The sequence below is a fragment of the Neomonachus schauinslandi genome, chromosome 1 (assembly GCF_002201575.2).
Source record: "Neomonachus schauinslandi chromosome 1, ASM220157v2, whole genome shotgun sequence".
Classification (NCBI taxonomy): domain Eukaryota; kingdom Metazoa; phylum Chordata; class Mammalia; order Carnivora; family Phocidae; genus Neomonachus; species Neomonachus schauinslandi.
In genome coordinates, this window is record NC_058403.1 from 211,537,073 (window position 1) to 211,561,110 (window position 24,038).

Below are 24,038 nucleotides of genomic sequence, written 5' to 3' on the forward strand. Positions count from 1 at the left end.
TTTTGCCATGTAAGGGACTGTATTCCCACACTCTGGGGATTACGGGGTGGCTATGTTTTGGGGGGCCATGACTGCTGGCCATACATGAGGTGGTGAGGAAAGGCTTCTCGGAGAAGAGGACCTTTGACTTTAGACCTGAGTGAAATTCACAGAGAAGCCCATGGATTTTTCTCCCACCTTCAGTGCTGGTGGCCTTGCACCCCTCCCCGCCCGCCCCCTGGCCAGAGAAATCCTCCCAAACTCATACCCTATTTGCATTTACCCATAGTGGGGCTCACCCCCAGGCAGCTTTTCAGGAGGTACGTGAACTGAATTGCTGAGTGAATGGATTCCACCCCTCACCCCGTCCCAGGCAGAACCCTCTCAGCAGCCCCAGGACTCCCCCAGCCCCAGGCTCCTCCTCTGGCCCAGCCCTGACCCCGGGGATCCATGGGAGTGGGGATTCGCTGTGTGTGTGTCCTGCTTCATCCTCTCCCCTCTGGGTCTCATCTGGGTCTATTGAAAGGAGGAGGTCACCTGGGTGGTTCAGTTGGTTAAGCATCTGCCTTCTGCCCAGGTCATGATCCCGAGGTCCTGGGGTCAAGTTCCGCATCGGGCTCCCTGCTCAGCGGGGAGTCTGCTTCTCCCTCTCCCACTCCCCCAGCTTGTTCTCACTCTCTCAAATAAATAAGATCTTTTTAAAAAATGAAAGGAGGAGGAATCCTGATTCCAGCAACAATCCTTTTTTAGTTAAACAATAAAAAACATCAGAAGTTCACAGTTCACAGAGCCCTGTACTGCGGCCTAAGGGAGAAGTGCATCCCCATTTCACAGATTGACAAACAGGCTCAGAAAGGCAAAGTCACTTGTCCAGTGTTGCGCAGCGACTTGGCAGCAGTGAACCCAGGCCAGATGGATCCCGTCCGTCCTTGAGTGGGTGGCAGTGGGGGGCGGATGTCAAGGACCCAGCCCCTCTTCTGGGCGGGGGGGGGGCTGGGAAGCCCCACTATTTGCCCAGGGGCTTGGAGGCAGCAGCAGGGAGACTCCAGTCACTTGCTTCCCCATAGTCGGTGAGGTCCTGAGCAGCCACCTGGATGCAGTACTTGGCTTGGGGCCTCACAGCCCTGAGGGTGAAGGATGTGGCTTCAATAGGCCCCACCTGAGAGTGGAAAAGAGGGGTGAGGTCAGTGGGAACAAGGAGGCTGGGAGGGGCCGTGGGGCAGAGAACCGCATGACGGAGCTTCGGTTCCCCCGCTCCATCCTAACAAGTATGCCCCTGAGGCCCCCTCCATATCGTTGCTCCTTCCTGATCCTTGGCCCCCGAGCCACCCATTTCTGGACACCCTTGTGGACCACACAGACCCCCAACCCCAACACCCCACTCCTCCTCCAGGCCCCAACCACAGCCTCTGCGATCAGCCTCAACACCTCCCTCCCTCCTGGCCCCGCTGTATTAACCTTGTTTCTAAGTTTTCGGCATCTTCTCTTTCTGCTACCGGCCGCATCTTGCTGACCAGGGAGATACTGCCCCTCCCGGGGTCAGCGGATTCTTAGAGATGGCCTACCAGCCAGGAGCATGGCTCTCATGTACACACCAGCCCATCAGACCCACAGCCCACTCCCTCCAGCTCCCACACAAGCCAGCCGTCCCCCTGCCCTCCAGCCTCCCGGGGCTAAGTGCAGCCCAGCGGCGGCCAGAAGTCTTCAAGCTCGCCAGCCCCCAGCGAGCGGTTCACCCAGCCCTGCCTTGCCTTCCCACCGAACCCCCCACAGAGGCTGGGCCTCTTTCTCCCCGGACTCCTGTTTCTGCCTCCCTCCCTCCTGTCCTGATGTTGCCCGTGTGGGCCTGCGTGGCGTGGCATGTCCCCTTCTCTGGGGAAATGTAATCAATTCTTCTTGCAATGGCGCTGACCTCTCTGCGTCCGCTCTCAGGCATCTCTCTCCCGCCATTCCCACTCTCCCTCCTAGATGCGGCTCTGTCCTCCTTCTGAGTCCCCCTCTTCCTCAGAACAGAACGACAGACCAATATCCCAGTCCCCCCCCCCCCCCCGCATCCCCCAACCAACTTCCTGGCCCCAGATCTGACTGTCCGCCTCCCTGCTTGGCCCTGGGTCATCCTGATGGCACCGGATGTGGCCGTTTACGTTTTACATTTAGATTAATTAATGATTGCATAACTTTGTGAATATGCTCAAAGCCTTTTTGCCTTGTGCAGTTTTTATGAGTTTTACGGCATGTGAATTCTGTCTCAATCTAAAAATTGCAAAAATAGGGGCGCCTGGGTGGCTCAGTCATTTATGGGTCTGACTCTTGGTTTCAGCTCAGGTCATGATCTCAGGGTCATGAGATGGAGCCCTGCAAAGCCAAAGTCTGCTGGAGATTCTCCCTCTCCTTCTGCCCCTCCCCCAACACTCTTTCTCTCTCTCTCTCTCTCTCTCTCTCTCTCTAATAAATAAACAAATCTTTAAAAAAAAAAATCACTTCATTCTCACCACTAAAAAAATTCCAAAAAAATAGAGGCACTGGGCTGGCTCAGCTGGTAGGTAGAGTGTGTGACTCCCTTTTTTTCTTTTTCTTTTTAAAAATATTTGTTTATTTTAGAGAGAGAGCGCACAGGAGAGCAGGGGAGGCGGAACAGAGGCAGAGGAAGAGAGAATCTTTTTTTTTTTAAAGATTATTTATTTATTTATTTGAGAGAGAGAATGAGAGAAAGAGAGCACGAGCAGGGGGAGGGACAGAGGGAGAAGCAGACTCCCCGCCGAGCAGGGAGCCCGATGCGGGACTCGACCCTGGGACTCCAGGATCATGACCTGAGCCGAAGGCAGTCGCTTAACCAACTGAGCCACCCAGGCGCCCCAGGAGAGAGAATCTTAAGCAGACTCTGTGCTGAGCGCAGAGCCTGATATGGGGCTCGATCTCAGGGCCCTGAGATCACGACCTGAGCCGAAACCAAGAGTCAGATGCTTAACTGACGGTGACAACCAGGTGCTGGGAGAGTGTGACTCTTGATCTTGGGGTTGTGAGTTCAAGTCCCATGTTGCACGTAGAGATTACTTAAAAATAAAATCTTAAATAAAAAATAAAATAAAAATTTATTTGTATGTATATAAATGAAAATAAATTGCAAAAATATTTAAAAGAAAACGAATGCACATTAAATAAAATGTAAAAGCCAGTTCCTTGACTACTCGCCACATCGCCGATGCTCAGTAGCTACATGCGGTTCGTGGTACAATTTTAGTCAGTGCATATGTAGAACATTTCCATGGGCCCAGAAAGTCCCATGGGACAGGGTCGCAGAAGCCTACCCCCTGCAAGCTTGCAGCTCCTGGGTCTGGCATCTGAGGCTAATACACAACTGACCACAGATGCTCGGCAATACCCTTGCCTTACTTATCCTCTACTTTGTAAAAATTTTAAACAACATATTTGTTTTCAATCAAGGTGAAATTCACATGACATAAAATTAACCAATTAAAGAGAACAATTTGGGGCCTTGAGTATATTCCCAATGTTGTGCAACCATCACCTCCTTCTAGTTCCAGAACATTCCATCACCCCAAAAGGAAGCCATGTCCCCATCGGCCATCTCTCTCTGCTCCCTCCCCAGGCCCTGGCAGCCAGAACCCCCTTCCTGTCTGGGGATGTGCCTGTTCTGGATGTTTCCCATAAATGGAATCGTGATGAACACACCCCGTGTGGCCTTCTGTGTCTGGCTCCCTCCCCGAGTGTCGTGGGCTCAGGGTCCATCCCCGGGGCCGCGCATGTCTGCGCCTCACCCCTGTTCCCGCTGAGTGACCTGCCCATGCATGGGTGGATGCATGTGTTTTTCTATTCATCTGTCGACTGACATTCGGGCGGTTTCCGCCTTTTGGCCGCTGTGAATGGCACGTGCTGTCCTCCCCCTCCTCCCCTCCTCCTCCTCACCTGGCGGAAGCGGGCCGATCCGTGATGCTTGTATCGGATCCAGTACTTGAGTGAGAAGATCTCTGGGAAGGGCCAGGACCGGGGGGGTTCCCACTGCACCCACAGCCGCTGCCCAGGGAGGGGGCTCAGGCGGACGCTTTCGGGAGGGTCTGGTTTGACTGACGGACAAGCAGGAGGCAGGGTCAGGGGCTGCTGGTAGGCTCCCTCCTTCATCCAATCAACCAACAAGTATTTATTGTCTACTGAATGTCCAGCGGCATCCTGGACACTGGGGACACAGCAGTGACCAACATAGACCCAACCCCTGTCCTCTTGGAGCTCAGCCCATCAGGGCAAAAGACAAGAAACAAGAAACAAATCCACGGGGCATCAAGAGTAGGGAAGAAAGATCAAGAGCTATTTAACTCTAAGACATTCCATCACCCCACAAAAGATAGCCTGTCCCCATCAGCAGTCACTCCCCATCTCCAACCCACCCCCCCCATGCCCTGGCCCCCACGAGCCCCCTTCCTGTCTGTGGATGAGCCTGTTCTGGACGTGTCACCCACATGGACTCACACTGTGCCCTTCTGTGTCTGGTTCCCTCCCTGAGCATCGAGGGCTCGGGGTCTGTCCCCGGGGCAGCATGTGTGGGTGCCTCGCTCCTGTTCATGACTGAGTAATGTCCCATAATATGAATGGAGCCTGTTTTGTGTATCCATTCATCTGTTGACAGACCCTTGTGTTGTTTCTGCTTTTAGTCTATTACGGATAATGTTGCCGTGAACATTACAAGTTTCTGAGTACATATAATTTCATTTCTCTGGGGTATATACCTAGAACTGGAATTGCTGGCTTATATGATAATGTATATTTGACTCTTTGAGCAACTACTAGACTTTCTTAATAATCACCAGCAACATAGGAGGGTTTGCAGTCTTTAATAATGTGCTCACGGGAGGGCTCACCGAGGAGATGACATCTGAGTACATGTGAGGGAGGTGAGGGAGTGAACTGTGTGGAGATCTGGGGAAGAGGTTTCCAGGCAGAGGGCACAGCCTGCGCAAAGGTCCTGGGGCAGGACCTACTTGGTACGCTGGAGGAACAGAGGAGGTGTGTGTGGCTGGAGAAGAGTGAGTGAGTGAGGAGGACAGGGGGAGGAGGGGAGGTCAGGGAGGGGATGGGGCAGGTCGTGCAGAACTTTGGGGGCCTTGGGGAAGACTTGGGCTTTTACGCCAGGCAGGTGGGAGCTCTGAAGGGCTGACAACGGGGGAGGGTGGGACCTGACTCGGGTGCTCACAGGCGCCCTCTGGTGGCCACCGTGGGGAGGGCAGATAGTGGGGGTGAGGGCAGGACTGGGCACCAGGGTGGAGGGGATTGAGCCAGTCCAAGCGAACGTGGAGGCTGGGCTGGGTGGGGACTCGGTGTGGGGAGAAGTGGGCGGCTTCTTGAAGAAATGCAAAAGTGGAGCCGACAGGACCCAGGATGGATGACAGGAGGTGGGTGGTGAGAGCGGGGAGGGGCAAGCAAGCTGGCGGCTCTCCGCACCCCCCACGGCCCCGCTGCCACCCACACTCACTGATATGCTCGGGAACAAAGGGCACGAAGCTGCTGCTGCTTCCCCAGGGCTGGACCGCTGTGACGTTGAGTATATAAGGCACCATGGAGAACAGCTGGACGTCTGGGATGGTGCAGCTAGTGGCCTCAGGGGTCAGCTGGAGGCAGGGCCGGCTCTCCCCGTGGGCAGCCACGCCGCGCCTGGACACGCAGGGGCAGCGTGAGGGCCTCAGCGCTTCCCGCGGGATGGGGAAGCGGGGTTACTCAAGGACCTCAGGCTGGGGTCCTGCTGTTGGCCGTGTGACCCCGAGGGAGCCATTCACCCCAGCATCACGGAGCCTGTGTGGACCCAGGGCCAGGGGGAACACCCTACAGGGAGACGCTAGGGTCCAGATTCTACAGGCTTCTGGAATGTCAGCATTCCAGCCTTAGAATTCCAACATTCCGTGGTCTATGGACTCACAGATTCTGAAATAAGAAGATTCTGACTGTCCTGAGTTCTGAGACCCCAAGATTTCAGACTCTAGGGACAAGCTCAGCGCTGCACATACAGCCTACCAGAACATTCCACATGCTCTGACCGCCCTGTCACATGCAGTAGTCACTGGCCGCGAGTGGCTGGCCGCTGTTCAAAATGTGGCTGGTGCAAGCGAGGGCGGCTTTCCGATTTATTTTATCTGCCCTCAATGTCAAGTTCCCGGTGGTCAGAAAACTTGACAAAGTTGTTCAGGACGACCCAGGTGGGTGACTCTACATTCCCACCCACAGATTTTATAAAGTCTAATCAGAGACCAAGAATTCCCCATGAACATCTAGCACGTGAGTTGAAATGTGCTCTATGTGTAAAATGCACGTGGAGTTTCGGGCTTAGTATAAAGAGAGTGTAAAATATCTCATTAACTTTTAACATGTTGATTACATGTTGACATGATCCTGCTTTAATCCCACTAAATAATACTAATTTCTACTATGAATTTACATATATAAATTGCACATAAGCATGTTAAGTTGCACTCGATCCTATTAAATACATTATTTGGAATATTGAGATGATACTGAAGCAAAATATTAAAAGTCACGTCATTTCTCTTTCCTTTTTAAATGTGGCTTCTAGAAGGGTTTGAACTCCACATGTGACTCGCAGGCTGTGTTTTAGGAAGTATATCTGTATTGGCCCATGCTGCTTTGGAATCCCAAGGGTTTCGGGTACTCACTAGGCCTCCAGCTGTCCTGGCCCCAGCGTGAAACCCCAGGACACCCTCCTGGGCACTCTGACCTGTACGAGGCAATGAAGGATGTGGGCTTGGCGGAGTGTGGAGTGGGCAGCAGGGTCCAGGAGCAATCCACGGCAATCGGGTACCTAGAGGCCCGGCACCGCACCCTGGGCTGGGTGGGGGCTGCTGGGGCCCCGGAGGGAGAGGAAGCCGTGTGAGCTTCCAGCCTGCCCCGGGATTGTTGGAGCCCTACCTGTGCCAGGCCCCAGCCTCCCTGCCAGCCGTCGGCACCAGGCACACAGTAGGTGCCTAATAAAGGTTTGTGCAGCGAATGAATATATAAATGAAAGGCAGCTGCCGGGGCACCTGGGTGGCTCAGTCATTAAGCGTCTGCCTTCGGCTCGGGTCATGATCCCAGGGTCCTGGGATCGAGCCCCGCGTCGGGCTCCCTGCTCAGCAGGAAGCCTGCTTCTCCTTCTCCCACTCCCCCTGCTTGTGTTCCCTCTCTCACTGTGTCTCTCTCTGTCAAAAAATAAATAAAATCTTAAAAAAAAAAAGGCAGCTGCATCATCTCTCGCCTCCAATACAACCTGTGAAGGCAGGGAGTATTAGCCCATTTTCCAGATGGGGAAACTGAGGTTTAAGGAACCACACGGGGGGACCCGAGTGGCGGGGAGGCCCGGTGGGAGGGCGCTGTCTCAGTGTAGCCCCTCTTCCTAGCAGCTTTGTTTAGAAGTGCATGGAATGAATGCATGTAATTAAAATGTCTCCTTCTCTCCCTCCCTCTCTCCTTCCCTCCCCCTCTGTCCATGCTGTGGCTGCCACTTCCTGGTGTCGCTTTGCGGTGGGACTGGTCCTCTGTTTCTCCGTTTCCCCATCTGTGCAATGGGATGGCAACCCCCTCCCACCCGTGGGTTATCCAGTAGGTGTGTGAGCTCCCACCCCACAGCCCAGAATATTCCATGGTAGACAGTTCAACTCCAGTCCCCGGGTAGTGTCCTTCTGCCTTGTCCCCCAGGCCCCCGGTGGGTCCCACGTACCTTCTCTCCCGCTGCAGGGTGAGCAGCCCACCCAGAGGGCGAGCACCAGGAGAAGTCTTGAGGCCATGAGTCCACGGGCTCTGCTGTCAGGAGCTGGGGCCGGGAGCACCTCGGGGAGGCAGGGGCCTTGGGTCCCACCCAAGGTGGTCGTGCAGCCCCTGGTCAAAGCCCCCTCTTTCCCTTTCCCGGGTCTGACTCCCTGGGCGGTTTGTGGAGCCAGCAGAGAGCTGCGCGGGGATGGTGGAGGAGCCCTGGTCCCTTCACCTGTCACAGCTGGGTTGGGCGTGAGGTTCTGGAGGCCCTGGGCAAGGGGGCGGGAGAGGAGGCCTCGAAAGAGAGAAGTGGAGCCCCCGTGGCCTTTCCCACAACAGCCTGACTGCAAGTCCTTCCTTCCGGCTGCAGCGAGGACGAGGACGGGGGGGGAAACCCCAGGAGGGGGAAGAGGACAGGGAGAAGGATGAGGAAGGCCAGAGCGGGCAAAGACACAGAGACACAGAGAGAGGGGGATAGAGACAGAGATGGGAGCCCGTGAGCCAGCGGCAGAAACAGAAGAGAGACCTGGAGACAGGGAGACACAGGGTGAAGAGAGACCCAGGCAGGACACAGAAATCACCCCTTTACTCACCGACCGACTGCAGGGGAGGGGATCCACCCCGGCCAGTGCTCCACGCTCCAGGCCACGGAGACCAGGGAGGGCAGCCCCTCCTGCGGGACCTTCTCTGAGCCATAGGGACGCCAAGGGACAGGCTGAGCCCCTACAGACGCGGTGCCACCCTGGACACTCAAGGAAACCCCGGGGACAGGTCACATTCCCACCTCCCCCACCTTAGCTGGAAAGAGCCAAGAAGCCCCAGGGGATTTCGGGGGACTTGCCCAAGGGCAGGGAGGCTGGGGGTGGGAGGCTCCCAGCAGGGCTGGATTTAGGGTGAGGCAAGTGACTCAGGGCACACTTGGATGCTGTCTTCACTTAACATTCGGACGGTTTGTTCATCACGGACTTCTGACTTTTTACAACACCGCACGAACACAGTATTCATTCCGGGGCCTGAGTCGTTGGTGCAGGAGGTGACTGCCTCAACTGCCAGTCCCTGTTCTAGGCCACCCCTCTCCTCCCTACCGCGGGGGCCCAGCGATCAGGCCATACACATTCATCCTCTGCTCCGAGAGCTTTTATTCCCAGGGTCCGGGGTGGTGCCTCGTTACAGGACCGACAGGACAGGGCGCGGGAGAGGGGGCTCACAGGGTCTCCGGTGGGGGTGAGGGCACAGTCAGGGCTGGGGATGACACCGGCCAGTGCGTGCCGGGACCAGTGGGGCAGTGGACGCAGCTAAGTACAGTCGAGAAGGCCCAGGCTGGTGTCCGAGCTTAGAAGGTCAGTGCATGAGCCTGGACGCCCCCACGCGTGAGCCTGGTGGGCGGAGGCTCAGTGCTGTGATGTTCAGCGGCCCTGAGCTTGGAGTCTTTGCATCTGTAGGATCTGGCTCAGGATCCGCTGCACATCTTCATCCATCTGACCCTGGGGTGGGGGGAAGCAGAGAGAGAGAGAGCCTGGGCACTCCTGCCCCGGCTTCCCGGTTCCCTCCCGCGCCACCCCTGAAGGCCATGAACCTCTCCTCCTGTACAGATGGGAGAACCGGCCAGGGTGTTGGTGGCCAGGCGGGACTCACCTGAATGGCATATAGGAGGTGGCTTCTGTACAAGGCCACCACTGCGCTGTGGTCCCTGGCAGCCTGCTGTGAGTATGGGGGAGGGGTGCTTAGAAAAGCAGGTCCCCCCAACACGCCCCAAAGCCCCCTTTACACCCAGAGCCCCTGCCCCAGTGTGACAGCTGCTAAAATCCTGAACTGCTTTCCTCCCCCGCCCCGTGTCCTCACCTTCAGCTGCTCCTGCAAGGCCTTGACCTGGCCTTGGAGGGCCTCCACTTCGGGGGTGCCTGGGGCCGCTGGCTGGTCCTTCAGGGCCTCCTTAAGACTGAAGACTTCCTTGGAGAGCTCTGTGATCTAGGCGGGGCGGGTAGGGGGGACCTCCAGTCACCCTGAGCCTGGGGCCCGGGACATTGGACCTCCCCAGCACCTAGGGAAGAGGCTGGTGAGGGAAGGTCACATCCTAGAGGCTGGCAAACTCCGGCCCGCGGGAGTCTGGCCCGTGAGCTAAGAATGGCTCTCACATTTGTAAATGATTGGGGGGGAAATGTTGAAAGAAAAATGATATTTCATGACATAGGAAAATCAAATCAAATTCCGAGCTCATACATAAGATTTCATTGGTGCGCTGCCAGGCCCATTCACTGACACGTCAGAGCCCAAAACATGGACTCTGGCTCTTTCCAGAAGTTTGCCGATCCTGTCACAGCCCCTCTTGCAGACTCTGGAAAGGGGAGGCTGACAGAATGGGAGGCCCAAAGCAGCATGGCCTGGTGGGGCTGGGTCAGGCAGCCCTGGGCTTGGGTCCCTCCCTACCCCTTTCTTGCAGGAGATCTTGGGAAGACGGCTTAACCCCTCTGAGCCTCAGTTTCCTTATCTGTAAAGGAAGGAGAATCACGGTTCTCACCTTGGCAGGTTACTGTGATTCTGAACGGAGGTTAAATCTACACTGTGCCTGGCAAACAGCAGGCACTCAATAAATGCTAAGCTTTATTATTATACTACAGATCAGAGGTTCTCAGTCTCTGCCCTCAGGGAACCCCAGGCCATGTGTGGGGATGTCTGCGGCTGTCACATTGCAGGTGCTCCTGGCATGGAGGGGCTGGGGCCAGGGATGCTGCTCAGCCCCCTACAGTGCCCGGGACGCCCCCCCATAGAGAGTGGCCTGACCCCAGTGTCACTAGGTGCCGAGGGGGAGAGATCCTGCAACAAATAAACCATAATCTCGACCACAATTTTATGTTCATTTTGCAGAAGGTGTTAACAGGCTCAGAGAGGTCAACTGACTTGTTCAAGGTCACACAGTGAGCTAGGGCTGGGGGACTCTATGCTGATGCACCTGGGGCTCTGGGAGTCATGTGCCTGTCCAATGAGCGAGCGACCTGACGTGTCACTCTGACATGTCACACTTGGCCTCTCAGAGCCTCAGCTTGCTCATCTAGAAAACAGGAATAAGAATGCCTTCTGGCTTTTGGGGTTAGAGGGAAATTAAAAGTGATAGTGTGTGAAAACCACCCAACTCAGTAGCCATGGCCTGCTGTCAACCATCGTCATTACTGAAGACCAGAACTTGGGAAGCTGGGTCCAAACGCTGGCTGAACCTCTGCATGGCTGTGTGACCTCAGGCAAGTGGCATCCCCTCCCTGTGCCTTGCTTCTTCAAATGGGGAAAATAAGAGCACTGATCTTACGGGAACTTGACGTGAGGATTACATGTGTTAGTCCATGTCAAATACATAGCTCGGGGCCTAGCATGCAGTAAGTGCTCAGTAAATGTTAACTGTGGTTATAATTCACAGTTAGAACAGTAGCCCACGTGTCTGAGTTGTCCCCTTCCTTCTCTGTGCCTCAGTCTCCCATCTAGAAAATGGGCTGATCTCCCAAGACTCGTTCATCTGGGACATTCTTGGATTTCCCCCAACCTTTGTTGGGTGGGAACCCCCCAAGGGAGCACAGGGAAAGGGGACGCACCTTCTTGTCCTTCTCCTTGGCCATATCCAGGGCTTCCTGGGCACGGCTCTGGGCCTGGCGTGCCCGCTCGGCCTCGGTCCGTAGCCCCAACAGCTGCTGTTCTGCTGTGGCCAGTTTCGCCTCGGCCGCATGCCGCTCACTCTTCATGAACAACGCCTCCCTCTGGACCTGCAGCCCAAGCCCATGAGGGAGCGTGAGCCCGAGGACATGAGGACCCCAGAGTCTCCTGACCCTTTCATTCGGGCCCGAGGACATTCAAGCCCATTCTGATATCGAGGAGTTTGACTCAGGGAGTGCTGGGTTCTTCCCGGACACCACAAACATTCCGGCCCATTCTTACACTCATGACGTGTTAGCTGTGTGGCCTCAGACAACTGACTCAATCTCTCTTTGTCTGTTTCCTCATATGGAAGACCAGGGTAATAGTAGTCCCCACTTTGCAGAGTAATTGCGAGGAGGAAATGGACAAATACAGGGCATGTGCTTAGAACAGAATCATTATTTTTCCAAGAAAACGCTCTTTTAAAATCAGTTAATTCTGGCTGCCATTTACTGATCTCTTATACTATGACTGCCCTAAATCATTTATAGAGATTAAAACATTCAATTTTCACCTGAGAATTCAGAAGTATTATTATCTCTGTCCCAGGGGTGAGTAAACAGAGGCATGGAGAGAAAAATGCTTTCCCAACAACAACTAATGAATGTGGCTTCTTATTCACATATTTTGTTATAACACCTGCCAGTTTTTGTGGGGTTTTTTGTTTTGGTTCTTTTGGTTTGTTTTTTTTTTAAATATTACTATTATTACTATTATTTTTAAAGATTTTATTTATTTATTTGAGAGAGAGAATGAGAGCACATGAGAGGGGGGAGGGTCAGAGGGAGAAGCAGACTCCCCGCTGAGCAGGGAGCCTGATGTGGGACTCGATCCTGGGACTCCAGGATCATGACCTGAGCCGAAGGCAGTCGCTTAACCAACTGAGCCACCCAGGCACCCTTTTGTTTGTTTCTTAAGAGAAGAGACGGAATCAAATGTCCACCACGAGGGACAAAATATATATATATACATATATTCCCAATATATATACATGTATATATATGTTCCCTGGCCTTAAAAAACCCAACAACTCAGCATCAAAATCTACTGGGTTGAAAATATTCGATTAAAAATCTCTGGGCATGGGGCGCCTGGGTGGCTCAGTCGTTAAGCATCTGCCTTTGGCTCAGGTCAGGATCCCAGGGTTCTGGGATCAAGCCCCGCATCGGGCTCCTGCTCAGCAGGAAGCCTGCTTCTCCCTCTCCCACTCCCCCACTTGTGTTCCCTCTCTCGCTGTGTCTCTCTCTGTCAAATAAATAAAATCTTAAAAAAATAAATAAAAATAAAAATTATTAAAAAAAAAATCTCTGGGCATAACATCCTCCTACTTTTGGGCTGAAGAATCAAAAATGATCCCAAGGCAAAATGACAAGCTCTAAACAGCCAACTGGAAGAACCACAGGCAGATTTCAGGCCAGCAGAGAAAATGGTGTCATAGTGAAAAAACATCAGGTTCCCTGCTCAGTGGGGAGCCTGCTTCTCCCTCTGTCCCTCCCCCTGCTTGTGCTCTCTCTCCCTCTCTCTCTCAAATAGTCTTTTTTTTTTTTTTAAGATTTTACTTATTTATTTGACAGAGAGAAAGAGCACAAGCAGAGGGAGCGGCAGAGGGAGAGGAAGAAGCAGGCTCTCCGCTGAGCAGGGAGCCCGATGCAGGACTCGATCCCAGGACCCTGGGACCATGACCTGAGCCAAAGGCAGATGCTTAACGACTGAGCCACCCAGGCGCCCCTCAAATAAATAGTCTTAAAAAAAAAAAAAAAAGGAAAAGAAAAAGAAAGATGATGGGGTCAAAATGGCCAAAGGTTTTTAAGAAAAGATAACACAAGTTGAGATGTCCAAGAGCTCAGAACAGTTTCAGGGTCAGCCATCCACCCAGAAACGCTAACAGGGTCAGGTGTCTACGGGACTGGAACCCTGGCTGTGGGTCGGGCCGCCAAGTGGCTGCTGGTTGGGCTGGGACCGGGCTGTGCCGGGCGGGGGCCTGGCTACGCTCACCTGGAAGACCTCGGCGCTGGTCTTCTCATGCCGTCGCCCCAGCTCCTCCAGCTGCCCCTCCAGCCGGGCCACGTCAGCCTGCAAGGCGCCCACAATGCGCTCGTGCTCCAGGCTGGCCACGCCCCCCACACGCTCCCGCTCCAGCTCGGCCCGCAGCCGGGCGGCCTCCTTGCCCGTGGCCACCACCTCCCGCTCCAGGCTGGCCGCCCGGCCCCGCAACTCAAGGGCCTCCTCCTGCAGCCGGCGGTGCTCGCAGGCCGGCACCGCCGACCGACGCAGGGCCTCGGAAGCCTCGCGCAGCTCCGCCAGGCCCCGCCGAGCCTCCTCGCAGGCCGCGGACAGCTCAGCCGCTCGGGCCTCAGCTGCATCCCGTGCTCGGCCCAGCTCGGCGGCCACAGCCTGCTGCCGCTCCCCGGCGGCCGTGGCCGTGGCCAGCTGCTCCCGCAGCACCTGCAGCTCCCGGCTCTGCTCCAGCCGCACCTCCTCCCGCTGCTCCAGCTCTGCCCGCAGGCCCCGGGCCTCCTCCTCGGCCAGCAGCCGGCCAGCCCGGGCCTCGTCCAGCCGGGCTGAGACCGCCTCCAGCTCCCGGAGGCGGGCGTCCCGGACTCCGAGGTCCTCCCGGGCCTGCTCCAGGGCGGCCCGCAGCTGGACCATGTCACCGCCCCCAGCGGCTCGGCCGCCCTCAGCCTGGCGCATCCGCTCCCGGAGCAGGCCAGCCTCGGCCTCAGCGGCCTGGCACTTGCCGTGGGCCGCCTCCAGCTCGGCCGCCGCCTCCCGCTCCCGTTGCCGGAGTGCCTCCTCCAAGCCGCGAATCCGGGTCTCCAGCTCTGCCTGCAGCTGTTCGGAGGCCTCCGCAGCACCAGGGTGGAGAACCGGGTCCCGGGAGGCCCTCGGGACGGCAGCCCCCACCAATGTGGCCTCCACATGTGTGGTCTCTGTGCCTGCGGGCACGGCCTCAACGCCGCCTGCTCCGCTGGCCCTCATTTCCCGTTCCTCTGCTTTCAGCTTTGTGGCCTTGGCTCCGGTAGCCTTTGCCTCTGGATTTCCTCCCTCTTCCAGAGCCTCGGGTTCTGGGGCCTCGGCCCCCGTGGGTTTTGTTTCTGTGGCCTCGGCCCCCATGGATTTTGTCTCTGTGGCCTCAGCCCCCACAGAAGCTGCTTCCACAGTTTCCAGGCCTGTAGCCTCCTCGTCTGTGGTCTCAGCTCCATTCACTTTGGATCCCAGAGCCGTGGCACCGTCAAGCTCCATTTTCGTTGGCCCGTTCCTGGTGGTCTTGCCTCCCATGCCCCTGCCCTCCCCAGCGGCTGCCTCCTCTTCCCCAGGGGCGCCCCACGTTTCCTGTCGCTCCAGTGCCCGCAGGGCCTCCGCATGCTGCCTGCAGAGCTGGTCGAACTCAGCCCGAAGAGAGTCATAGAGGGCCAGAGGGATGACCTCGGCTGACCCGTTCACCTCCATCTCGTCCTTCTCGAAGCTCTCCAGGATCTGGGAGGTAGTGGGGAGCTGGCGGGAGCTTGTGGCCATGGGGGCTCAGAGTGGCACTGCCACCTTCCCTGCCCACAGACTCAGCCGTGTGCCCACCGTGACCCCTCCCCGGGGAACAATCCCTCAGGTCCTCAGACCTGTCCCCATCCCACCCTCCAGGGCCTCAGTTTCCCCACCTGGACCTTCTCCATCAGCTCCTGGTTTTGTCTGGTGAGTGCAGCCACCTGCTCCTGCAGTGAGGCCAAGAGCTCCTGGGCTGAGGGGCTTAGCCGTTTGGAGAGCAGAGCCTCGGCCCCTGGTGGGTGCACAGGGTCAGCCCCGGGTGTCCTGGGCCACAGGGGATGGGAACTAGGGGTCTGGAGCAGGGGGTCAGAGCCCCCAAGGCAAGCAGGTGGAATGAATAATGGGTGGGGGCCGACCTCCCTCCCAGCTTCAAACTCTCTCCATGCCTGTGGGTCAAGGCTCCATTTCCAGGGGCCCCAGGGACAAGGTGGACAGGGGTGCATGGAGGGAGGACGGGGGTGGGAGCTCACCTGGAAAGTCAGACAGTTCTTCCTCCTCATCCTGCAGAGTGGCCACATCGTAGCTGGTATTCTCCCGCTCATTCTGGGGGGGGACAGGGTCCGGCACCAGTATTACCCCCTTCCCAGCCCCAAACCTGCCCCCAAGAATCTAGAGAGGACAGGGGAATCCACGTGTCCCCATCGCTCCCCAGGAGCATCAGACTGGCCGTGTCTGGGCCACAGTGTTTGCTGAGCACCACCTGTGTGCTGTGGGGCTATGCTGGGCTCCCCGGAAGGGCAGGGAACAGCCCAGCCACTGCGCAAATGTGTGACCATAACCCGATGCCTGGGGGTGTATGTGCGGCCTGTGTGTGTGGGTCACGGAGAGAGAGATGCGGGGCTGTGTCCTCACAGGGTTATGTCTGGGATCCTGCACTGGGGTCACGTCGGGCTGAGGGTGTCTGCATGGGAGTACGGACAGCTCAGGGTTCAGGGGTCTGTGGTGAGCACGGGGGTGTCGCGTGGCCCCCCACCCCTCCCGTGTGAGTTCCTGTGACTGTGTGTGATTTTGTGCTTGTGTTTTAGTCTGTTGTGTGTGTGACTGCTTTGACCGTGCTTGTGGATATGGGTGGGTCTGTGTGTGTGAGCACCAGGTGCACACGGATGTTTGTGTAATCACGTATTGGGGGAAATACTTGTGCGTGTACATGGGTTTGTGGGTGTGTCGTCCGCGTGGGACGGAGGAGCGTCTGTTGTGTAGGCGCCAGTATTTCTGGCGTGCATGTGGGAGTAGGCTTGCTGTGCTCACCCGTTTAACGTGCAAGACCACGTGTGCGTGAGCGCGGCTGCTCATCTGTGTGTGTCCCGGCTCCGTGTTTGGAGACGTGTCCACTGTGCACGTACGTGTGTGGGTGTGTTGTCTGTGACGGTGCGTTTGTAGGTTTGACTGTTGTGTGTTCGCGTGGGAGAGTCTGTACCTACCCACACTGGTGTGGCTGTCCCGTAACCACAGCCCGCGCGAGGCCCCGCCCCCGCCCCGCAAGGCTCCGCCCCCGCCCCAGGCTCCGCCCCCGCCCACCTCCAGCAGGGACAGCCGGCTCTGCAGACTCTCCACTTCCCGTCCCAGGCTCTCCTTCTCCTCTTGCTTCTCAGCCAGCAGCTGCTGCAGCTCTTGCACCTGGAAGGAGGGGGGGTGGGGGGTGGGGCTCGGCCAGCCTCCGGGAGGAAACACGGGCGGCTGAGGGGCTGGCTATCTCCGCACCTGCCACCTACCTGTCTCTCCAGGCTGTGGAGGGAGCTGGCCTCTGCCTCTGGCAGCTGGTGGGAAGAAGGGGGGACAGGGCTTGAATCTGGGTCGGGGGTAGTCCCCACCCCACCTCCGTAGTAGCCCCCCATCCCCACCACAGACAGTGGTTGTGCACCTACTGCGCACCCAGCACCCTGCTCTGCCCCCTGACTCATCACTAAGGATTTATTGAGTGTCAGACCCTGTTTTGGGGCCACTCATTCACTGGCTCACTCAAATACCCGTTCTTCCAATAAACATCAGGTGAATCCTGCGAGCCAGTCATGGTCAACCATGCCTATCCTCGTGGGCTTACAGTCAAATGGGTGAACGTGAATAAAATACATGGCATGCCCAATAGCACTAAGTGCTTCGAATAAAAATAAAGGGAACTGGGAAGTGAGTGGGAGCTGTGACAATTTTAAATAAGGTAGGCAAGGGAGGTGTCTTTGGCAAGTGGTTTCTGAGCAAAGACCTAAAGGAAAAGAGGGAGGGAGCCACAGGAGCATCTGGGGAAGAGTGTTCCAAGCAGAGGGCACAGCACATGCAAAGGCCCTGGGGCAGGACCAGGCCTGGAACACTGGGGGAACAGCATGGAGGCCCGTGTGGCTGGAGCAGAATAAGCGCGGGTAGAGAGAGGGAGGCGGGAGCTAGGAGAGGTAAGGGGAGTCTTCCCCGCAAAACTGCACCCCACCCCAGGCTTAGTCTTAGGCCTGTATCTCTGTGGCCCCTCACCTCCTGCTTCCTCTGTTCCTGGTGCTGCTCCAGGCCCCGGATCTTCTGCAGCAGGTGACCCCTCTCCTGTCGCAGCCGCATGATCTCCTCGTAGGCATCTTGGTCATCCTGTTCCCCCCGCCCCAGGGACCACCACCTTCACGTGAGGCCCACGGGCTGTCCCCTCCCATACCTGAGCCAGAGCTTCCTCCCCTCCTGCCTGCCCCTGTTCCTCCTCGCCATGGCCTGGCCGGGGCATCTCTCACCGGCACGGGGATGCTGGCAGGGGGCTGAGGTGCTTTCCGCTTCTTGGGAGCCCCTCGCTTTTCATGGCTGGACACAGAGTTCTGAGGGAAGGGGTGACAGGGGCACATGGGGGATATGCCAGCCTCCCACCCAAATATGCCAGCCCAGCCCCACTATCTGTCATCAGCCCCAAATTGGCCCTCACTTCCTGTGTGACCCTGAGCAAGTCCCTGGCTCTCCCTGGTCCTCACTGATCCCAGCATAGAAGGGGCCATACTTCCTGAGAGTTCCAGATCTTATGCTTCACTCTCTGCCCATCTCTGTGCCTTGGTACGTGGTACTAGACCAGATTGTCTACAAGTTCCCTTTCCCTGTGGAGCTGAGATGCTGTAGGGCCGGGAGAGAGAAACAGGCCAGACCTGCCTTCTTCCCTGACCTACACCAGCCCTCACCAAACTCAGTTCCCTCTACCAGCCCACCCCAGCCCCATGGTTTGGCCCCATCCCCGCAGTGTTCTCACCCAGTCCTGAGAGTTATGCTGTGGGTGCTGCTGTCGCTTGGTGGCAGCATACCCTGAAGGTGGCATTCATCCCAAACAGGTCTTCCTAGGTCATAACCCTGGGACAGAAGTCCATCTCCTCCTTCTCTTCCCATAAAGCTTGGGGCAATGGGGGAGGGGCAGTGTGTGCAGGGGGAGGGGACTCATTCACTGCTTAGAGATCCATACCTGAGATGATGCCTCGCCTGAGTCATCCTCTAGGAGGGCAGGGAAGAGAGGGAAGCAGGGTCAGGCACTCTGTTTTAGGGGCTCCATTCCCAGCCCTAGGAAGGACACTAGTGAGGGGACTTATGGCTGGGGTGGGCTCCCAATTCCCCAAGAATCAGGACTTTGAAAGTAGGACTCAGCTACTTTTGCAGATGCTTAATAGGAGGGCCCTTGGAACTCTCAAAAGGGGAGGACAGTGGCCCCTCCGGGATGGTGCAAGTAGGGGTGCCAGTTCTTAGGAAAGGCAAAGATCCAAGGATAAGGATGGCCCAGGAAAGCAGAGTGGATCCCGAGATTAATCTAAAAGCTCTGGGGCTCCTTGAAACTGTTCTGAGTAGCATCACGGGAAACATGAAACCTCCCGTAATGCAGCCAATAGAGATACCTTGAACCTACCTACAGCAGGGAAAGGGGTGACAAGAAACTGCTGGGAAGGAGATGGGGGGTGCCTGAAATTGCGTAGGAGGGGCTTGCATACCACTGGGTGGTGAGGGGCGCTGGGCTGCCTCCTGCAGGAGGTGCAGGATGAGTTTGTCTCCTGCTAGGGCACCGTAGTGAGCAGCATCCTGGCCCAGTGCGTCGGTGATGTCTGGCCGCGCCCCACCCTGCAGCAGCACTTCCACTGTTTCGGGGCTGGCCCCCTCACAGGCCAGCATCAGGGCTGTCCTACTAGGAGAGGGGGCTACTGAGGAAGCGAGGACATTCTCACACCCCCAAGCCCTCCTCAACACCCAGGCTGGGTGGGTGGGTGGGGAGGGTCAGCTAGATCCCCCACCCACAGAAGTTAAGAGACTTGCCCAAGGTCACACGGCGTACAATGGACTAACTGGGACGGGAGATACTCACCTGCCCTGCAGGTCCTGGTCATTTGCAGCTGCCCCCTGCTGCAGGAGAAGGCGGCACAAATCCGTGTGACACATGTGAGCCGCTATGAGAAGGGGTGTTGTACCTGACTGGTGGGAATTAGGGGAAAGATGAGACAAAAGGTGAGAGGCAGATCTTGGGAGGTAGGGAAGCCTATATGAGTGCCCCTGAACTTCACTCCAGACCTTCTCACACTTTTTAAAGGGTGCCTGGGATGCTGCCACTTGGTGACGGTGTACCTCAAATACATCATCTTCCCCAAAAGATCCCAGAGGCTCACCCGATCTCGGGGATTCAGATGTGCCTTGAAGGAGCAAAGCATTTCTGAGCAGGAGAGGCAGCCGCCGGCCGCTGGAAAAAGAGGGAGGGTAGGTAGGGCAAGGTTTAGATATTTTCTGGGGGCTTTCTGCCTGCGGTGATTCTTATTCCTTATTTCATGAGAAGTTCCCACCTTCCCTGGGAGGGCAATGGCAAAGGTATGACTCCTACGTTACAGACGAGGAAACTGAGGTCCAGCCAGGTCCATGGTCAGCCAGTAGGGTCAGAGACAGAGCTATGATTAGGTTTGCTAACCCGCTGTCCCAAGCTCTTTCCACATTCCATCATGGCTCCCTCTTAAGGTGGAGCTTTTGACTAATGTTTATGTATTTCCTCTCTTTGCTTTAACTAGCATTGTGTACCTGCCATGCACCAAACCTCATACAGAGTGTTAATGTTTGCTGGATGGATCAGACGGTCAGCTGAGACTAGGCAGGCTTCTTGGGGTTGGGTCTGAGTTCTGAGTTTTGAAGGTGAAAGGGGGAGGGTAGAGTTTTCTTAGTAGGCAAGGGCTGTGAAGTGGGGGAGAGCATGGTAAGGTCAAGGAAGTGGGAGACAGTGTACATGTCCAGAGCTGTAAAGAAAGGAGGAAGGGTTTCATGCTAGGGGGGTCACTGGAAAAGTCAACAAGCTCTATCTGATGACCTGCTGTGTGCCTGAGGGGGTATGGCATTTTGTTTTCTGCTGTAATCCCCATGCTTAGAACAGAGCCTGACACACATAGCAGGAACTTAAATATTTATTGAATGAAAAAACCTAGTGCGCTTCCAGTGTGACCAAAGGCATCACTACCACTAGGTGGCAGCATACTCCAACTGCAGGGAAGTCTTAACCAGTGATTAAAACCCCAAAGCAAACACAAATGTATTCCGTGTTCCCAAAAGGTCAAGACGTTTCTTGAGTCATTAGTGAAAGTCATTCCCCAATCTCACAGGCATGGTGGACAGATGCTGGGCTGAGATGTGGTTCTGGCAGGTGGGTCCTTTCCCCTCCCTCATGAAAGAGTTTAGATTTAATGATTTTTAAGGATGCCTGGACCTTTGGTCTTCCTGAGATCTCCTAGGATTTGGTCAAAGGAAATTGTACTCTGGTCACACACCCCGCCCCAAGACTGCCACCATGGTTGTCACCCAGGCCTGGCAAACATCAGGCTGTGCTTTGGAGTCAGGCAGCCTGGGTCTTCCCTACTTTCTTGTGGGCGAGTCTCAATCACCGTTCCTGTCCAGTGGGGTGACTGTCTGTGGCTCAAAGGGTTGCTGAATATTAATGCTGAGCCCCAGGGCCTGGCACACAGCAGGAACTTGGTGAGGAAGGAGGAGGAAGGAAGCAGAAGGTTCATCGTAGGTCCCCAGGGCCCCGGGTAGAAGAATCCCCAGCCTCGCACCCTCTGGGTCATGGTGGGCAGGGCGAGGCTGGGCTGCACCCACCTGCATGATGCAGGGCCGTCCACCCACTGCTGTCCACAATATCCACCACGCAGGACGCCTGTGGGGGGAGGGGTGCGGGTCACTGGAGGTTCTCTAGGAACTGCCCCTTCTTAGGCTGTGCCAGAGTTCAGGCTCCTAGACTTAGCACTTCTTCCCTCCCCCATCTCCTCATGGGCCCCCAAGTGACTTGGCTTTTATGAAAATTGGTGAGAAAGTGGAAATCGCTGGGAGCTTGGGAGAAGCTGCGGGTTTGGGGGCTGGGTGGGAGCTCTGAGAGTGACTGTGCCTAAGAACTACCTAGGGTTTGGGGAGAAGCTGGGACTCAGGTGGTAATCTGGTACTGGGCGTATATCTTGGGTGTGGGAAGTATCCAGATGCTCAGGGAGTAGCTGGTTGTCCAGGGAGTAGCTGGGGCTCAGGAGTCAAAGAGGTTAAGACATATCTAGGATTCAGGGAGTATCTAGGGGCTTGGGGATTTCTAGAACTTGGGAGGGAGGGAGGAGCCAGAGGAAGGAAGCATCTAGGGTTGAGGGAGTATCTGATGCAAGACAGTAAATGACCTGTAGCAGTTGCTTCAAGCACTGTGGGTGCCCATACTTGGCGGCCAGGTGGAGGGCATTGTAACCTGAAAGGCACGGAGTGTCTGCTTGGGCTCCACAGACTCAAGGAGCTTCTGGCCACTCCCCAAACCTGTGTCAACTATTTGTAATGAGCTTCCCCGCGTCCAGTAAGTTCCCAAACCCCAGGTACTTCTCCAAACCATGCTACTCCATGGCCAGAGACTCTCCAAGCTCCAGCTAGTCTGCATCCCAGCCTACACTCCACTCCCACGCACTCCTCAAGCCCTCCTGCCCCGGTGACTCCCCACGTCCCCAGCTACTCTATATGCTCAACGCCACTGCCCCTCAGAATCTAGCTGTTCTATATGTTCCCGCCAGTCTATAAACCCTTGCTATTCCATGGGCTAACTCTTTCCCCGTCATCTTTGATACTCTACAAACCCTCAGCTGCTCCACACATCCCGGCTGCTCTGTCTCCTACGTTGCCCCAAAGCTTCAGACATGGCTATGCCCCACGCCTAGTTACCTCCTGAGCTCCAACTATCCCCTTTGGCCGTGCAGTCTATCTCAGATATTCCCTCGGGGCCCTAGTCAAGTCATACACCCAGATTCTCGTTTTGTCCCAGCTACTCCCAGAGCTCCAGCTACTCAACATACCTGAGATACTACCCCCTAACCTCTACTTGCTAGTCTCCTGTCGCCAGATACTTCTCAAACTCAGGTACTCCTCTGTTCCAGCTACTTCCTCTGACTTAACCACTACCTGAGTCCTGGCCACTCCCTGACCACAAGCTGTCGACTGACCCTGATTGGTGCCAGCTAGAGTCTTTTTCCTTGGGCACTGCAGCCAGACATGTCCCTGTGCCTTCCTGGGAGCACTGAAAGGAACTCCCCCCTTTTCACCAGGTCACCGAAGCCACAGAGCAGGGCCCCACTGGACCCCAGGCTGGGCACCTGGTCTGAGTTCCTCGTCCCTCCCCCAGGCCCGGCAGGTAGTACCTGCCCCATCCGTGCTCATGACATTGGCGCCATGAGCCAGCATCACCTCTAGGCAGCTGGTTGCTCCCCTCATGGCAGCCAGGTGGAATCTGGAGGTCAGAGATTGGGGATCAGCTGCAGGATGGCCGCGCCTCATCCCTCACACCCCCCAGGGCGTGGGCACTCACGCGGACTTGCCCTCGGGGTCCAGCTTCGTGGGCACCAGCCCCTTGCGGGTGATGAGGGCGGCCACCCGCGCCACGTCGTTGCTCTCCACGGCCTGCAGCAGCCGCTCATCACTTTTGCCCCACTCCTGGCTCTGCAGGGCACACCCAGAGGGTCGTGGGGCCAGGCGATCACTGCCCCCTCCCAGCGCCCCCTGGCCGGAGCTCCAGGCTTCACCACCTGCCCCTGGGCACTTGCCTGGCGCCTGCCTCTGGCTGCCGGCTTCGGGATGGGGCAGGGGCCGCAGGGCGGGCAGGAGCCAAGGTCAGTGGGGCTGAGCCGCAGCTGCAGGGGGAGGTAGTCCTGGGCAGGGGGTCTGAAACAGCATCCCCCCAGTCTGCATCCCCCAGCATCTGCCCCCAGGTCCATCCTACACCCACTACCGGCATCATCCTATTAAATCCCCCCCAGATCAGCAGCCAGCCGGTCCTTTAGTGAAAACCCCCTTTCCAACATCACCCCACCTCCAAAATCTTCCCGTAGGAGCCCCTAAAAGGGTCCCTTTAAATGTCTTTCAGAACTGTCCTCTGTCATTCATCCTTCTTAAACTGACCCCAAAATGCCACAATTGTCCCCCAAATGTTCCAAGATCTGTTCCCCAAAAAACCTTACTTAGCATGTAATGCATTCCAAAATGTCATATTCAAATTCCTTAAGTTTCTCCAAAATCATCCCCCTAAATGACCCCAACATCTGTCCTAAAAATGTCCTTCCAAAAAAATCCCTTGAATATTCTCTGAAATTGTTCTCCAAATGTCAATATATTTTCCCGAAAAATGATCCCTCAAAATATAGTCCAAATTGTCCCCTCAAACGAACCCACCCAAAACTATTCCCCAAAACTGTCCCTCCATATGTCCTCTAAATTTTCCAGTGTTCCCATCTGTTCTCAAAACTGCCTCCCAGAACGTCCCATGTCTCCCCAAATGTCCCACCCATCCCCCAACCTCTGCCCCCTTGCCCCGCGACCCCCTCACTCCGGGTCCTTCCCGGGCCTGGGGCGGGGGTCCAGGCCGGGAGCGGCCAGGGGCGGAGTGGGGAGAGGAGAGTAAGGGCCCGAGCCCCGCCTGCCCCCGCGCCCCCTCCCCTGGCCCTACCGCGGAGGAGGCGGCGGCGCACACGCACAGCTGCTTCATGGCGGCCAGGGCTCCAGGTGCCGGGCTCGGTGCTCCCGGAGGCGACCGGGCCGAAAGGGGGGTGGGGGGCGGGGGGGCCGGGAGGGCCCGAGGGAGGGACTGGGGGGTTGGAGGGAGGGACTGGGGAGTC

General features: G+C 56.5%; 2 protein-coding genes across 6 annotated transcripts in view; both read right to left on the minus strand.

The window, feature by feature from the left end:
- Window positions 1-706: 706 nt before the first annotated feature.
- On the minus strand, window positions 707-8,421 carry EBI3 (Epstein-Barr virus induced 3). 5 transcript variants are annotated; one of them, XM_021705382.1, is made up of 6 exons: window positions 8,322-8,421; window positions 7,728-8,023; window positions 6,657-6,822; window positions 5,465-5,677; window positions 3,907-4,064; window positions 707-1,138 (listed from the first exon to the last, which is right to left on the minus strand). In XM_021705382.1, the coding sequence occupies exons 2-6, from the start codon at window positions 7,761-7,763 to the stop codon at window positions 986-988; spliced, it is 726 nt and encodes a 241-aa protein (XP_021561057.1). In that variant the 5' UTR covers window positions 7,764-8,023; window positions 8,322-8,421; the 3' UTR covers window positions 707-985. The 5 variants fall into 5 exon arrangements, with proteins under 5 accessions (XP_021561057.1, XP_021561056.1, XP_021561055.1 ...); XM_021705381.1 differs by having other exon boundaries at window positions 6,657-6,839; window positions 7,697-8,023; XM_021705380.1 differs by having other exon boundaries at window positions 6,657-6,842; window positions 7,697-8,023.
- A 426-nt stretch (window positions 8,422-8,847) lies between these two features.
- Window positions 8,848-24,038, minus strand: part of ANKRD24 (ankyrin repeat domain 24) — a 23,959-nt gene continuing 8,768 nt past the window's right edge. The window contains exons 3-22 of the mRNA XM_021705361.1: window positions 22,971-23,057; window positions 22,736-22,866; window positions 22,569-22,657; window positions 21,570-21,634; window positions 21,010-21,067; window positions 19,545-19,615; window positions 19,247-19,353; window positions 18,881-19,066; window positions 18,362-18,401; window positions 17,655-17,735; window positions 17,410-17,517; window positions 16,662-16,706; window positions 16,468-16,566; window positions 15,420-15,492; window positions 15,063-15,181; window positions 13,405-14,886; window positions 11,310-11,477; window positions 9,571-9,696; window positions 9,364-9,429; window positions 8,848-9,212 (exon numbers count right to left, since the gene is read on the minus strand). Of these exons, the coding sequence (XP_021561036.1) occupies window positions 9,135-9,212; window positions 9,364-9,429; window positions 9,571-9,696; window positions 11,310-11,477; window positions 13,405-14,886; window positions 15,063-15,181; window positions 15,420-15,492; window positions 16,468-16,566; window positions 16,662-16,706; window positions 17,410-17,517; window positions 17,655-17,735; window positions 18,362-18,401; window positions 18,881-19,066; window positions 19,247-19,353; window positions 19,545-19,615; window positions 21,010-21,067; window positions 21,570-21,634; window positions 22,569-22,657; window positions 22,736-22,866; window positions 22,971-23,057 (3,279 nt within the window). The 3' untranslated portion in view covers window positions 8,848-9,134. The remainder of the gene's footprint in view (window positions 9,213-9,363; window positions 9,430-9,570; window positions 9,697-11,309; window positions 11,478-13,404; window positions 14,887-15,062; window positions 15,182-15,419; window positions 15,493-16,467; window positions 16,567-16,661; window positions 16,707-17,409; window positions 17,518-17,654; window positions 17,736-18,361; window positions 18,402-18,880; window positions 19,067-19,246; window positions 19,354-19,544; window positions 19,616-21,009; window positions 21,068-21,569; window positions 21,635-22,568; window positions 22,658-22,735; window positions 22,867-22,970; window positions 23,058-24,038) is intronic.

Excerpts from the sequence above, each read along its gene's own strand:
- EBI3 (XM_021705380.1), bottom strand. The coding sequence starts at position 7,763 with ATGGCCTCAAGACTTCTCCTGGTGCTCGCCCTCTGGGTGGGCTGCTCA. Across the intron at positions 6,843-7,696 it reads ACCCTGCAGCGGGAGAGAAG|CAGCCCCCACCCAGCCCAGG; the intron begins GTACGTGGGACC and ends CCGGGGCCCCAG. Across the intron at positions 5,678-6,656 it reads CCAGGACAGCTGGAGGCCTA|CGCTGAGGCCCTCACGCTGC; the intron begins GTGAGTACCCGA and ends TCCCGCGGGAAG.